We start from the raw sequence: 16,016 nt of genomic DNA, 5'->3' as shown, positions 1-16,016 counted from the left end.
TGTTTATTCTCTTTTTTTAAATTTTTTTTTTTTTTTTAATTGCACCATTTGAATTCACTCGGATTCTACTTTATGTTGTCATTTGATGAGAAGAAAATAATGAGGCAGATTTAGCTTTTTGGGGGGGATGATATTTTTTCAATGTAAATCATTTCTCCATTATATATTTTGTCTTTGTTTGGCTCTAATGTTTTAAATATAACCATTTTTAGTGTATATCTTTTGGTAAAGGGCATGATGAAAAGTCATTATTATGGGACTTCAAGGGTTTCAAACTAGTTGCAAGAATGCTCTGGGTTCTATTTAAGATCGTTGATCTTATTCTCCCTTCTGTCCCACGTTTTCTTTTTCTTAGGTGCTTGTTTGCTGATCTTAATCTTTTGACTGTTCTATTAACTTCCTTTCTACTGTCACTGCAGTAGTACTGCAAGGTTTGTAAAACACATAAAAAGAAAGAAAGGTTTAGTGATTTCAATCTATGTTATAATTGTCTTCCTCCTGCATTAATTCATCTGGAATAAATTAGTTTACAGTGCTAAATTACTATGGTTATATAAAATGTGACTTTTTATTTTGTAGTGATTTTTTGTTTTGTTTTACCTTTTCTTTCTCATATTTTAGGGTTGGTTACTGTAACGGTTTATTTGGCTAGATGGTTATTATCTTTTTATATTGTTTTGTTGTTGACCGAAGAAGGGAATTAGCCTGAAAATTCCTTGTTACAAAATCTGTTCTGTATGAAGCTATTTTTCTCTCTATGTTAAGGGGAGTCCCGAGTTTAGCTAATTGACAAAAAACTCCAAACCTCTGTCAGTCCTTGATTGGTTCTCCTTGGTCTGTTAGATCAGGTGAAAAGCATCTGTCCAAAGAGCAGCAAGCAATTTTTCCTATCCAATTAACACAATTGAAATCAGGATGAAAACCATTTCCACAGGTATATGGCTCTGAAGACCTGTTGATGTCTTAGATTTTGTATATCATTTCAGTATTCAAATTTTTTTTTTCCTGTAGGAGAATATCGAGCTGGATTTTGAACCCACCCATTCTGGTCCAAATGCTATGGTCAATATGTTGGACAAGCCACCTCCACAAGGAATGGTAAGTTAGCATGTATTGTTTTCACCACCTATGAATACATTTGAAAACAGTGGTGATTGTCTGAACGCCAGTGGCTGGAAAATGGAAAAGTTGAAAGTTATGCAAAACAAGCATATAGGCGAATTTGACTCCTGGAAATCAAATGATGCCCATCTGTTCTTCTCCTTTTCTCTTTATTCCAAAGTCAATAACATCATTGATCGTGCTGAATGTTGATTATAATTATTATAATAGATTGGTAGAGAACTACCAAGCCTAATTTATACTGCACTAATGATCATAGTGATCAAGTGTTTTGAGAGAAGACATGATTTTTAAAAGTCCTTACTTAACAGGTATAACTGCGCACTTTGATGAGATCAATCATTCATAAGGGTGAATTAGAATGATAGTTTACAATAAGTTTCATTGGAATAGCTGACATTGTGGTGAAATGGGCATTAAGCTGTAGGCGTTTAGTCATCACCACTGTATTCATAACATTATTTAATCTACAAAAGACATAAAAGCATTGTGCGCACTGTAGCTTTATCATATTCAATTTCTGACGCATTTTGATTGGCAATGTTGAGATGAACTGATGATGATTGTTGTTTTGAAAATGAAATGTAAGGCTTGAAGTCGCTTCTCTCTTGCGTCCTAGTAAATATTAATTCGAGCATTTTTTTCTTTCATGTCAGAAATTGAATTGATTAAATGGATTGTTGTTGATTATCTAGTTGATTTTACCTAAAAAGGTTAACACAAAGCTATTGGGGTAGGGACTTTACAAAGCAAAGTGTTGAAATGTACCAACTGTTCTGTTGAGCCAACACTTACCGAAGGCCCTGTTAAAGATATTTTGAGTAGTACAATATTGAAAGTTATATACTGTTGTAAATTACTCCCAGCATTGAATGGGAAATAATATTGGATGCAATAGAATTGTTTTGCTGCTTTTTAAAATCTTATCGTTTTTTGTTGTTGTCATTATTTGTTTTATTTACAGATCATTAAAAAAAATTAAATGGCATGAATTCAGGATTTATGGTTTTATGTGGCCCTTGGGATTATTTAATTGTTCGCCTGAAAGGATATATTTTGGCAAATGGCTCAATACTTTCAAAACTGAGAAATTTTTTCTTGAAATACAAATTCTCAAATACAGTGTGCGCATGGGGCTTTTGGTCATTTTTGTTTTTGTTTGAATCCGCTAGTTCCATTCTAACTCAACTGCAATCAGAAGCATAAAGCCACTAAAATGTTTACAGGTTATTTTTTGGTCAAATTAATACAAAGTTTATGCAGTGACATCACACATAAAAGTGACAAATGACTCCACAAAATAACGGGGGAAGCATTTGGAGCACTCACATTGATAAATACAAAAGCTGTAATAGGTGAAAACGGGATACCATTGAACTCTCAACAGTTTCAATTTTATTGCTCTAAACACCACTTAATGCTTCTGTGTTCTTAGATCATTCATTAAATAGATGTATGTTTCCAAGAATCGACAATCCAAATTGTTACAGTAAAGAATGTTTAATAAACAATTACATAAGATACATATGTCAAGATTGACAGTCGGGACACAGAATGACTACCAACAAGGTAGACACCAGAACAGATGCTAGTTGTGAACGATACAACAAATCCGTCATTGGTTTTTGCCCGTTAATCAACTCATGCGCAGGAATTCCCATTCTTTTTTTTTTTTTCAAGACTCATAAGCGATTTATTCCTTTTAAAATGTCCTATGGAACTAATTACAGTACATCCTTTTTAGATAATATAGCAAATCAGTTGTTTAAAGCTGGCAAAAGAAGCAAGTCATCTCCAATCTGATGTCAAAATTTTGATCAGACACTTCCTTTCATTACCATTATAACGTTTCCTGATTCAATATTTAAAGAAAATTAATAAAACAGAAAAGAAAAAACAACAGCTTTATGTATAATTAAAATAGAAATATTTATTATCTCAGAATTTGCTTTAGATTTCATATATGTACAATCCTTTCATTTTTTTGTAGAGGGCTCCCAATCTTCTTTCTTATTTCAATCATCATTGATCCACTAAAGAACATTGTTGTTTGCTTAAAAAAGAAGAGGTGGTGGCTCACAGTTTTCTTGACATTTTTTTTCCATAAGTAGGCCAAGTGGTTTTGTAATGTGCAAATAATTTCAGATATTACTCTTATTGAAAATCGAAAGCAAAGATCTGTTTTTTTTTTTTTAATGTTTATTTTTTGGTTACAACCAGTATTTCTTCTGCAAGTATTGTAATTTCAATTACAATTGAATGTTTAATTGTTTTATTATTCTGCCTGTTTCTTAACAAGTGCATTATCCTTCTTTCCATGCTTTCTAGGAGTTAGTAAGTAAAATGTTTTGCATAGGAATTATCACTGCAACAGTCACTATTATTATCATATCATCGTATATCATCATCATCATCATCATCGTCATCATCTCTTTTGTTTCACTTGTATGTCCATTTTTTTTCAATTCTATATTATACAAATTGATTAGAAATATTCAATTTGCAAAAATTAATATCAATGATATGTAGTATTTTATCACTTGTCATGATGGAAATTAAAGCATTCCTTCTTACCTTGGTTTTAGCTTTTTAAAACGTTTATTCACCTTTATACCATTACTCCATTAATAAGCCAATAAATTTAACTTCATTATTGTCTGCAGCTCTTGTATAATTCGTGAACCATGAAAGGGTTTCAATGTATTATTTTATGTCTGCTCTTTTTATTTATTTAAGGATTATGATGTCAACTATCAGGTGACATTTTACAAAATAAGTCTGAACAATCAGATTGATTATGAATTGCTTCCCCCCCCCCCCCCCCCCCCCCCCATTTTGTTTTCGACAACCTATTTTTTAAAAAATAACAATGACCAAAACTTTTAAACAGCATATTTCAAACTCAAACGTGAAGAGTGCGATTCCTCAAGCTTAATGTCATTTTTGCTTACAACTTTGCTGAAAATATTTCCCAATCTAAAACGTTTTTCAATGATCACATGCTGTTTGTATTTTGATACTGACTTCTATCTTTTGAGCTATCTTTTCCATTTGAATGACTTAATTGCTCCGAAAGTTTCTAATATCCTTTCATGAAATAGCTTTTTAAAACAATTAGATTAAGCATTACAAGATGATTACTGCTCAGATAGTAAGAAAATAGAGGAACTGTTTTAGAAACTAGGGATAGTGTGCCTGAAATACTGCAAATGAAATGGTTTGAAAAAAATAATACTATCAAAGTGTACAAAGAATAGTCACCATTTGCCCCAAATTATTTATCGTCAACCATTATGTGTCACACAGCCTGAGTTTAACTTTTAATGAGCTGCAAACTGCAATCCCAACTTATTTTCGAAACAAAATATCATCCACCACATACATATGTAGCTATCACACGTCTACATTTAGAGTCTTCATACACGGACAGACGCCATTGAATATGTGAGAACAGTCATTCAGGGAAATAGTGGGCCAAAGATGGGCCTTGTATGTGGATTCCCTCAAATTTCCTCTATTTTTCCATCTCAGTCATTTTTGTAAAGTTGCACTCAGGGGCAACTCTTATCTCCCGATCCAGATCAAGTTAAATATTATTTACATGAGTCAAGATTCAGAGTTTATTTTAGGCAATAGTATAAATCAAAGCATAGAATCAATATATGATATAAATCAAAACAAATAATCAATATATGATATAAATCAAAACGCATAATTTCCAATTTATAAACCCAACACAGATGATGTTGTAAGTAAACAAAATAGAATCAAACCATAAAAAGAACTTGGATGTAATAATTAAAAGAATACAACAAAACACATTGATGATGATAATAATAATGGCTATGTTCAAGATTATGATGGTGCCGCTGCTGATGATGATGGTGGTGGTGATGTTAAAGTTAAGGGGCGGTTTGGGTCTTTTCTAAAAAAATTTTAATAACCTATATTGGGCGGTTTTAATCATTGTGTATCATCAATATAGGTTAAAAAACAACATTTATGGTGAAAATTTTTAATTATCTGTGTTGATACCCATTTTGCGATCTAATTTGGGGGTCTTACATAAAAAAAATATAACAATCTTGTGGCAAACGTTCCACAAAAACTAATGAAGGATTGACCTCCATATTCTTCCCTCTTGTCAACATTGTACCATAGTGTGTCACCATAGAGATTTTACGGCTTTAGCTTATGGAATTTTTATAAGATCATTACAAAGTTGAGAATCAAAATGTTATGACAAAATTGATGTAAAAAATTCAGATTTAGGATTATAATTCAAAATTCACAAATCTTATCCAAAAAAATCTCTCTATGGTGACATAATACATTATCTCTGTCATAACTGTGGAAATTTTCAGACAATTTCATTGAATAGATTCTGAGAAACGTTTGACACAGTTTCCCATACCCTTAGAAAAATGACATATTGAGAAAATAGCAAAATGGCTTCCCGTTTTTCACACATTTCTTACTACCTGTACCATTTTCGACTGTATATTTCGTGCCTTTATAGTCTAATTTAAGAATTTGGACTTCAATTATATTATTTCTAAGATAATAAAATATAATTTTCCACCAAAATCTCAAAATCAAATTTTTGAAGGATTTTCCTAATAATTAGACCCAAACCGCCCCTTAAGTAGAAATGATCGTAAATATATTGAATAAAATTACTTTGATCTTTGAGTTTTACATCTGAAAGATGCAGATTTGCTTAATATCTTCCTCACCCTTTCCCTGCTTTTCTATTTTGCTCTTATTAATTTGGTTGACTGTTACAATTTAAAAAAATGTATTTTGTAAAATCAAAATATATGCCTTGAAGTGATACTTAATAGTAAATATATTTTTCAGTTAGACACAGGCTTAGTCTTCCATTATCAGCCTTTTCTGTTTTTATAGTTATTCCAATTTTAACCATTAAGCTACACATTTTCTTGTGTAGTATATTCCAACAATACAATCGAAGGATTATACTGTTTTTTCTTTTTTTCTCATGTCTGGCTTAGCATGCTTATTTCATTGTCATATATAATTTATACTAAGACAGAATTTTAAAAAATAAAATCACTTCTATGACTGCTAGGTTCTCCATAGGTGGTGATGGCTGAGTGAGACAATGACTCGTCCTGTAATAAAACAAGAGCTGTTGAGCTCTGTCAGTGAGTGATGCTCCCAAAATGGGCACGTGTAAATGGGTACTTGGCCATGAGAGTGACAGATTTTTAAGACTGCAAATATGTAAAGGATGCCTCCTAAGTGCCTTAGTCGATGCAAGAAATAATCGTTAAGTTCCATATTGCCTACTTGAAGAATAATAAAATACTTTGTAGCACATTCAACTTGTGGTGAATCTGAGAAATACTATCAGAAAAGATTTTATAATTATCCTTTCTTTCATCAGGTCCGATCCAGCATATCTGATCTCAAGTCTGTGGACACAAAGGGATTGCTCTGGATTCTGGATGAGGAAGCTATGTTCCCTGGGGCCACAGTGGATACATTCATGGATAGGCTTCTGCAGCAACACTGTGACGCCCCAGTCAGAAGTAAGCAGTGATTGTTTCTCCGTCCATAAATATTTTTTCTCTTTACACATCCAAGGTTGAGAGGGACATTTTTATCTTTCGATTTGATGAGTTTTGGTAGAGTTTACTTTAGAGTTTACTTATCTGATTTTTATGTAAAATTTAGAGATAACTTTTTCCTAATTATTTCAATTTAGGATCTAGTTTGTTAAGTTTGATATTCAAGTTTCCTAACAGGTTAACAGGTATAGCATTAGACTCGCATGCAGAGATGACCAGAGGTTGTCCAGGATTATTATTTTTTCCCTGACCCCTCTGTTACTCAGGAATGATTAGGTAGTTGGGTCTCTATGATCTTTTGGAAAGTTGTGGTAGACCAGTATCTTGATCTAAAGTGGTCTCTTTAATTCTGCAGAAACCAGAGAAAAAAACAAAACTCTAGCTCTATGGCTGTGCAGCTTTAAATGGTTCCTATGTTTATTTTATGACTTTTGGATATTTGAATAGAAGATAACATAAAATGATCATTATCCTCCTTTTTCACCGTTTTTTTTCTCTCCTCTGCACTGTATTTAGTCTCTCCCCTGCACTGTAATAAACGTATTTATTTATTGACCACAGAATTAAGTTAAATAAGGATTTCAATTATTTTTATTTAGATTACATATCACTACTTGAATTTTTTCTCCTCATTCACTCATTCATGTAATGTTTTCTCCCTGAAAATCGGTTTTCAGAGGACAGCCTCCTGAGAAAAGGTTCCCTTGGAAATACATTTGTCCTGTCCCATAACCAAGGCACCATTCCAGTACAGTACAATGCCCAAGGATGGTTGAAGGCTTGCAGGGAAAACCCAATCTCCAAGAACGCCATCATTTTACTGCAGGATTCAAAGAAGTACGAAATTAGCCTTTGTTTTATCCATTAGTTGTAGGTTATATTGGAGGATAATGAATTAATACTAAATAAAATTTCTCATTTGACTTTAAAATGATCTTAACGACTCTGACTTGCATTTCACTCAAATTATTTAAATTTTGCCTTGGATAAGTTATTGACTCTTTAACGACTGATTTTCTCTTCAAATCAAAATTTTCACTAATTATTCATCTGATTACTATGTTCTCAACCATTGTCATCATTAACAACAATATCAAAGTAGAGAGTTGTATGGGGCTCTCTGAAGCCAGGAGTCATAAAAATGCTAATGAAAAGGTGAAAGGCTTTGGAATTAACAATACAAACTACAAATTTGTATTGTTTTGATTCCAAAGCCTTCTTATTTTTAACATTTTGTTATTAGTAACAACAATACTTCTCTGGTTTGAATGAGACCCTAGGTGGCATTGCTTTTACTGCTCTCTTACTGAACACAATAAGACATGATGCCCCATAGAGGATTAAGATAATTCATGATTCTTCCACTGCACTTAATATGTTGAGTTGAGATTTTTGATTGAGATTTTGATATCTTGCTTTCTCTCACAGAGCAAATATATCCCAGCTATTCTTGTCCACAAAGGGGCAGGGCTCCTCAGGGGTTGGAGGTCAGTTCTCTATGGAGGGATCGACCACATCATTACGTAGGATGGGCAGCATACGAAGGAACTTGGGCTCTGGTCAGGCTGGTCTCAAGAAGAAATCTGTGTGTCTTCAAGTCAAATTTACTGTGGTAAGTTGTGTGCAACATCACAATGATTTTGTATGATATAAAATAGTTTTCATTTCTCTGGCCATGTAGAGATTATTTCATGAGGATATACTGGCATCAATTGCCACTTTTTAAAGAATTTTGCTGTTCTGCTCTCATATACTATTCATCAATTTTCTTGCTATATATGTACACTGCCTATAATCAAAATGGTTTTTAAGTAACAGCTATAAGGATCAAAGGATCGTGATTTATTTATTTATTTAAAGAGAAGACGTTTTCTCAAATTATCCTAATTGCCAAGTCTTTAAATTGGAATCAGAGTTGTGTTGTGAGAGGTCAGTGATATTAAACGGTGATGTAAGATATGAATAATATGTTAAATGGCAAGCTATTACAGTGCCAGGTAGAGAGCATGTGGGAGAAAAAAATAAAAATAAACAAAGATAATGAAAAATTATCTAAAGAAGAAAAGTAAGCGTGGCACAGCAGTTGATTTAACTTAAAAACAAAAATATTGGTTAATATAATTTTTTTTTTACAGGTATAATCAGTTTTTTCCTGTAGAAATGCAAAAAAGAGTTGTATAAAACAAAATGTTTTATTCCATAAAAGAATGTGCTTAAATTAAAATTCAATAATAGGGCAAGAATGCATTGGAAATTTCTATACATCATTGGTTTTCACTGCCCCTGTCATTTTACAGTTTTGATTTTTTTTCCTCATGCTAACTCTATAATCTTTTGTATGAATTAACAAGATTTTTTTCTTATTTTTATTTAATGATAGGATTCCTTGATGGAGCTCCTAAGAAAGGCCAATGTCCATTTTGTCCACTGTGTCCTGCCTCATCACAATGCAGGCCTGGGAGAACCCATCAAACAGCAGCAGATTAATCAAGACGGGTCCAATGTGCTTAATGTCCCACTTATCCGAAACCAGCTCAGGGGATTCCAAGTGCTCGATGCTCTTAGGTTGTACAGACAAGGTAAAAATAAAACTTTTTTTTACATTCAGATTTATTAATAAATGTCTAATATCTTAATAGTGAAGGCATCAATCTCCTAGTTCAATTCTTGTGAATTTATAAGAGTCCATCCTCTTTGAATTCATCACAGCTTTGTTGCAGCCGGACTTTGATGAAATAGGGCTATTACTTTTTTTTATAGATGTAATGAATATGGATAGTGATTGATAAAAAATCGTCTGGATTTCTGTTTAATTTAATTTATGTGATAAAGACATTGTGCGTTTATTTAATTGAAAAAGAGTTTTGAAAAAAAAAAATAATAATTTTCTAAAATTATTGATTGAGTTTCTTTTGTCAGTAAATGTGATAAATGTGATATATTAATTAATGCTTTAAAAAAAAAAAAAGAAATGGCCAACATTTTGAAATTGGATGAAATTATTTAAATCAGATATTATTATATAAACTTTATCAAACTCTTGTGTTATGCACATGGCTTCTACAGTGAGATTGTGGATGTAAATTGGGTACTGGGTTTTCAATGTAAACTTGGGTTTTAAAAAGCATTTTATTGTCTACCAGGATTCCCAGATTCTCTTCTATTCAAAGACTTTATCAGCAAGTTTGAGCCACTGGCCCCTGGTTTGAAGATTGACAAGGATCATGACATGGACCAACATGTAAGCCATCTTTACAGTTTAAAGTATTTCCCCCCCCCCCCCCCCCCCCCTTTCCCCACTTGAGATTAAGTATAAAGATATATAAAAAGACAGGAATTAAAGTAAAATAATCATATTTTATTCGAATAAAACTAGAATTATATATGTAGTCGTAGCCTACACATCCTTAGTTTTGAATTGTTTGAGATATACGCATGTGATGAAATGGTATTTAAATAATTAACTTGTTATCATATTCGACTTATTAGAATCTGGCACGTGTAGTTCATGGCTTTTATTATAACTGAACATTTATTTTGCTATGAATAACAAGCTGTCTTTCATACAAATAAGTTAGTTTCAAAACTGTTTAAAATCAATAAACCTGTCATAACTGTGTTCATTAGATATAGTACGTATTATACATTATTTCCATTTTACTTTTATAAAATTTCAGAGCTGCCGTTTGATTTTAGACCATCTGGATGTGGACAGACTCAATTACCGAGTGGGGGTGTCAAGGGTGAGTTTCACTAATATCATTGCCTCCCTAATTCATTATTGATTGCATCAGGCTTTATATAGAAGGTTTCTTTTTGGCACCCCAATGGCGGAGTTAATGTATCATCATCATCGTCGTCATCATCATCATCATCATCATCATGTCATCATAATCAATATTCATGTTATCATTGTACAGGCCAACCAATAAATAGAATGGGTCCAAAATCAATATTTAAAGTTCATTTGTAATAAATATAATCCTTACCTTGATTATTATTATTATTATGTTATGTGTAATAACTTGCTTTGATCAGACAGAATAATAAATGTGATTTCCCTGAACAATAGTGTTGATGAAAACATTCATTCTGTTTGGTCTTTCAAATCATTTAAATTGGATTGGATATTATTGGATCCATTATGCGGTTGGAAGATACATTGGTTGTTTCAAAAGAAACTGCAAAACTCTTCTCACTGATTCCAATTAATGCACTATTTCTAGATTTTGGTCTCACTATATCACATCCGAGTCTTATCCTTTTTTGATACATTATCTCGTATTTTTCTTTATTTCTTCCTTCCTTTTTTTTTCTTCTTTCTTTCTTCCTTGCTTTTTCTTCATTTTTCTCATTTTAATTTTTTAAAGATTCATCACTTTGATAACAATTAATAAAATACAATATATTCTCAAATTGTTCTTTACAACATGGTTTTTGATTCATTGGATAAGTAGTTTGGACTTGCTTACCAACTTCCCTCCCCCTTCCTCTCTCTGAACATTTTCAGATATTCTTCCGTATTGGCTGCCTGTCTCAGCTTGAGCTAAACCGGGATGAGAAGTTTACAGGTGTGGTGGAACAATTCCAGGCTTTGTGCCGAGGTTATCTGGGCAGGAAGAAGTTTGAAAAACTGCAAGTCCAGCACAAGGCCATCCGCTGTATCCAGCGGAATGTCCAACGGTATATGCAAGTGAGGGATTGGGAATGGTGGAGACTCTACACCAAAGTGAAGCCCATTCTGAATGTGCACCGGACAGAGGAAGAACTTAAGGAGAGAGAGGTGAGATTAATAAATTGATGAAAGTTGAAAGAGAGAGTTCCATTTAAAAGGAAAAAAATTGTATATCTGCATCTGGCTGCTTGAGTTTGAGGAAAGTCTTCAATAAAACTGACTCGGTCAGACAGGTATTACTGTCAATGTGCATATCCAAGATTTTATTGTTGAATTTGAAATAAGTTGTCTGCAGGCTAGGGGGGGTTAGCTAGTCCCCTTTGTTTTACTATTTCTAGGATGTACGTAAGTGCAGATGTTAGTAGACTGATAGAACTAGAACAGTGAGTGGACAACATGAAACTCCTTTCAAATATGGGTTCTTTAAATCTGACATAATGGGAGGGCGGGCTGAAATTATATGTCATTATTTTTATTTAAAATCTTTTGGTTATTCCATCATCTTCCTTTTGTGAGGCTGAAATGATTTAAAAACTCTCAAGGGTTGTTAAACTCGTGAAGCAAAAAAAACCCAAAACAAGTCCAGTTACCCGGTGCACATGTCTCAACGCCTATATTGTGATACATCTCTTTATTTCATGATAATATTATCATCTGATTTTTTATGTTCTAATTACGTTACATCTGTATACTATGAAAGAAGGTAAAATTAATGTATCATTTATTTATTATAACATTTGCAGATATCACAACAACCTCTTTGGATTACACAATTTTTCGGTAAAACGGAGTAACCAACCAAAATGAGCATTTAGAAAATGGCATTGAAAGTTTTAGCAATTTAACTGAAAGCATTTTGTGAGGGATACTACATTGTTTTTCATTGATGCAGAAAAAAAGGCAATTGGTACATTAAAAAAATATTTTCCCATGGAGATGATTTGATAGAATTGTATTTATTTTATTTTATTTTATTCTTCTGTTCTTTATTCTTCTTCTTCTTTTTGTGTTTGTGTTTGTTTCTCTATTTAAAAGAAAATTATTTCATTTTTATTTTAACAACTTACTAATAAACTTTATGATTTCTTGTCCCCTCCTATACTGTGGCCGCCAGACCAATTTCATTTCACTCTCGTGTAAAGGGTGAAACGGATATAATTCAATGATAAGAGGCAGTGATCATTGTTTGAGTCTTGAGATACAGATACATTTAACAACTGCTGGACAATGATGGCTTGTGTTGTTCCCACCCTATACTTGTCATCTTTATCTTTTATTAGTCAATGAGTGGCTTGCTGTCAGAGGGTGATTGGTGGGTTTGAGGCATAAACTTTATATTTGTGTATAAACCTGATGTTTAGATCTGGAATCAAGATAGAAATTCAGTCCCTACCTTATCGGTAAGGATTACTTAGATTTCTGTATTACAGAATTAAGATCTGTTGTTTGAATTTATCATTGTTTCTTCAATGCACAAAAGTTGCTCATTAATTTTATTTTTGTTTTTGCTATTTTGTTATTTTTGTAAAATTTATTACTTTGTTTTTCATCTACAGGCTGAAATAGAAATTCTCAAAGCTCGTAGTGAGAAGTTGGAGAAAGAAAGAAGTGAATATAAGCTGCAGTGTGATAAGTTAGAGAACAGAGTAAGTATTTTCATAATCATCATCATCATTGATGCATGTTACTTACATTGATAAAAATATTTCTATAGTTTACCTCAATATTATGAAAAATCATGATATGTACAGTCTTTGATGTGCCATTGAATATGCAAGTTGAGAAATTGAATTAAATTTTGCTTTTTTGACTTACCACAGTTATTGGATTGATTAACATTGTTATTTTTTTATTTATTTTTTTAAAAGTTGGCTGAAGTGAGTGCTGATCTTGCTGAAGAAAACACTACATCTGATGAAGCAGCAGAGCTTTTGGAAGCAGAAACAGCGGAGAGATTGCGCATTGAGAAAGAATACAGGGATCTACAGGTAAAGGCATTAATATAATAGTAGTACAATCATGAGTTTAAGTGGATGTGATCCTGCCACTATATTCAATTGTTAATAAGTATTAAAAGAGCAAAGGAAACCAGCTTTTTATTAGCGCAAAATCCATCTAATGTGATAAAAGCGCTTTACAAGGGGTCCTAAGCCAACAGCAACTGATTAGACAATTTAGATTGAATTACCTTATTTTCACTTTTGGAAATAAAAAATTTAGACTCATACAAGTTTGAGGTGTTTTATCAAAATATACCTGAAAAAAAAAAGAACAAACCAAAAGCGATGCTTTATTTTTGATTATTTGATTAACCAAGAGCATTGAGATCTCTTCCAGTTTCCATAATTTATCAGATAAGAGCGTTGATTATGAGTGTAGCACATTTACACAGATTTCACCATGCACTTCAAAATGCTCCATTAATTTCCCCAGTAAACCATCAGAAATCAAGTTCCCTAATACAGTACAAGTCCCCCGTTTCACATTCTTATTCTTTTCATATTAGCACGCTTACAATATCCACCATTGCCTACAGACAGATACTCATGCACACCTGAGAGTTGGTGATATTTGTATAGTGCCTTTCCCAAGTACATAACATGAGGGCCAGAGGTTTGAGTATTGTCGTAAAAATCATATTTTGCTTGATTTTATTACAAGATATGCCAAAGATCTAGAGCATAGGATTTTTCAAGATTTTTAAAAGACATAAATTGATATTTCAGGCCAAGTTTACCTCCTTGGAACATCAGAAAGAGAAGTTGGAAATGGAGATGATGCAGACAAGACTATGGCAGATGGAGGCTGTGGAGGATGATTTAGAAGGAGGGAAGGATGGTAAGAATGGAAAATGATAGTTAATCTTCTGTGAAACCTTCCAACCAAATAACCATACGATTTCAACAGCTAACATCAACAGTATCTAAGGAACTAAAAAATTAATAATCTTGACCAATAAAAAAAACCCAAAATTGCTTGAACCCATGTCATGACTTTGCAATGCCTTTATACTCCACTAACTTATCCTCAGTAACGTAAAGAGGGAAAGAATAAATGATTGTTAGGAAAGGGCATGCTGTTGAGAAAACTAATTAAAATGGAGGATCGTAATAACAATAACAAGGGAATAAGTTTTCTTGATTAATTGATTGATTGATTGATTGATTTATTTAATTTATTTATAATTTTTTCTTGTGTTTTGATGGGGGCTCTTGACTTCTTGTGGACTGGGGAGGTAATTTGTTTCCTCTATTACCATATCACTTTCTTGTTTTTGAATGGAACCATTCAGTTAAGCCAGTCTTTTCAGGTCTTTGGAGGGAAGAAGTCAGATGAATTATCTTTGTGACAAAAGATTTTTTTTTCCATGAAAAACATCTCTCCATAATATGTTGATATCTATTTCTCAGCATATATACTTGAGTCATTTGAATGTATCCCTCTTGATGGTATCTTGTGTCAGGGTCTATTTGGGAATTTGTGTGGTCTCCAATTCAACAGATTCATTTGCTTTTGGTTCTCCTGTGCTTGAATTAGTCTTCCTTTGTATCACTTATTCTTTAAGTGTAGTCTTATATCTTTCAACTTTTCAATAATCTACCTTTTTACTGGCACTGAAATGACCTCAAATTGTAAAACCTTGAAAACAACAATCATTTTCTCAAGGATTTAAATACTCTTCCATGAAAAATAAATTGATTAGGCAAATCTTACACCTGATCTGAATTTCAATTGTTTTGAATTAAAATAATTAGTTGGAAAACATTGATATTTTCACCACGTTTACTGAACTATTTCTTGACCATTCTCATTCGAGTTGATTGTGTTAAAAAGGAATAACAAATGTTCCTGAAAAGGATGAAAGGATGTGAATATTGTGTGTTTGTGTGTTTGGTTATGTGTGTATGTGAGCAAAACAATGAATTATTGTTAAATATAATTCTTCTTTTGGTAATGTATCATATTGCCTACTTCATGATTGTTATAATTATTTAATTCTATCACCAGTCAATGGAAGGTCTCAATGTTTTTGTAAATATTAGTATCTATGTGTGTATGTGAGCAAAACAATGAATTATTGTTAAATATAATTCTTCTTTTGGTAATGTATCATATTGCATACTTCATGATTGTTATAATTATTTAATTCTATCACCAGTCAATGGAAGGTCTCAATGTTTTTGTAAATATTAGTATCTAATATTGTCTACAGAGGATTCTGTTTACAAACCTCGTTATGAGAGGTTGATGAAAGAACTTCAGGTCACCAAGAAACAAATGCAGCAGCATCATGAAGAAGAGATGGAGCAAGAACTACAGTCCAGGAAACTCATTGAACGAAGGGTGAGCTTTGTTATTTGATTTAATTTACTTACAAAAAGAGAAGCAAAAAAAAAAAAAAAAACGATGAAAGGGATAATGGATTTCTCCAAATGGCTGACTGATTACTCAGTTATATTCCACTGAAGAAAAAGTCATCTAAACTTATGTATACATGTTTGGTAAATTTAAAATATTTATAGTTGTTTCTGTAGTTGCTTGAACACGGTATAGGATCTGAAGCATTCCTTGTTATATTTTGTTCCTATTGCTGAATCAATTTTTTATCCAATCCTAGATTTGTT

At 32.5% G+C, this 16,016-nt stretch overlaps 1 protein-coding gene across 7 annotated transcripts in view; it reads left to right on the top strand.

The window, feature by feature from the left end:
* Nucleotides 1-16,016, top strand: part of LOC144968730 (unconventional myosin-XVIIIa-like) — a 75,768-nt gene that overhangs the window by 37,569 nt on the left and 22,183 nt on the right. For 4 of the 7 annotated variants that reach the window (XM_078907358.1, XM_078907361.1, XM_078907363.1 and 1 more), the window contains 12 exons: nt 1,012-1,098; nt 6,533-6,677; nt 7,394-7,553; nt 8,145-8,328; nt 9,097-9,295; nt 9,860-9,957; nt 10,394-10,459; nt 11,227-11,499; nt 12,948-13,037; nt 13,260-13,379; nt 14,118-14,229; nt 15,605-15,735. In XM_078907358.1, the coding sequence (XP_078763484.1) occupies nt 1,012-1,098; nt 6,533-6,677; nt 7,394-7,553; nt 8,145-8,328; nt 9,097-9,295; nt 9,860-9,957; nt 10,394-10,459; nt 11,227-11,499; nt 12,948-13,037; nt 13,260-13,379; nt 14,118-14,229; nt 15,605-15,735 (1,665 nt within the window). Of the gene's footprint in view, nt 1-1,011; nt 1,099-3,858; nt 3,880-6,532; nt 6,678-7,393; nt 7,554-8,144; nt 8,329-9,096; nt 9,296-9,859; nt 9,958-10,393; nt 10,460-11,226; nt 11,500-12,947; nt 13,038-13,259; nt 13,380-14,117; nt 14,230-15,604; nt 15,736-16,016 lie in introns of all 7 variants that reach the window. The other 3 variants (XM_078907357.1, XM_078907362.1, XM_078907359.1) reach the window with 1 other exon arrangement.

This window comes from Berghia stephanieae, chromosome 3 (assembly GCF_034508935.2).
Source record: "Berghia stephanieae isolate SIO BIC M18660-M18661 chromosome 3, UCSD_Bste_1.3, whole genome shotgun sequence".
Taxonomy (NCBI): domain Eukaryota; kingdom Metazoa; phylum Mollusca; class Gastropoda; order Nudibranchia; family Aeolidiidae; genus Berghia; species Berghia stephanieae.
The sequence above is the reverse complement of the archived record's forward strand: the minus strand, read 5'-3'. Positions and strand labels throughout refer to the sequence as shown.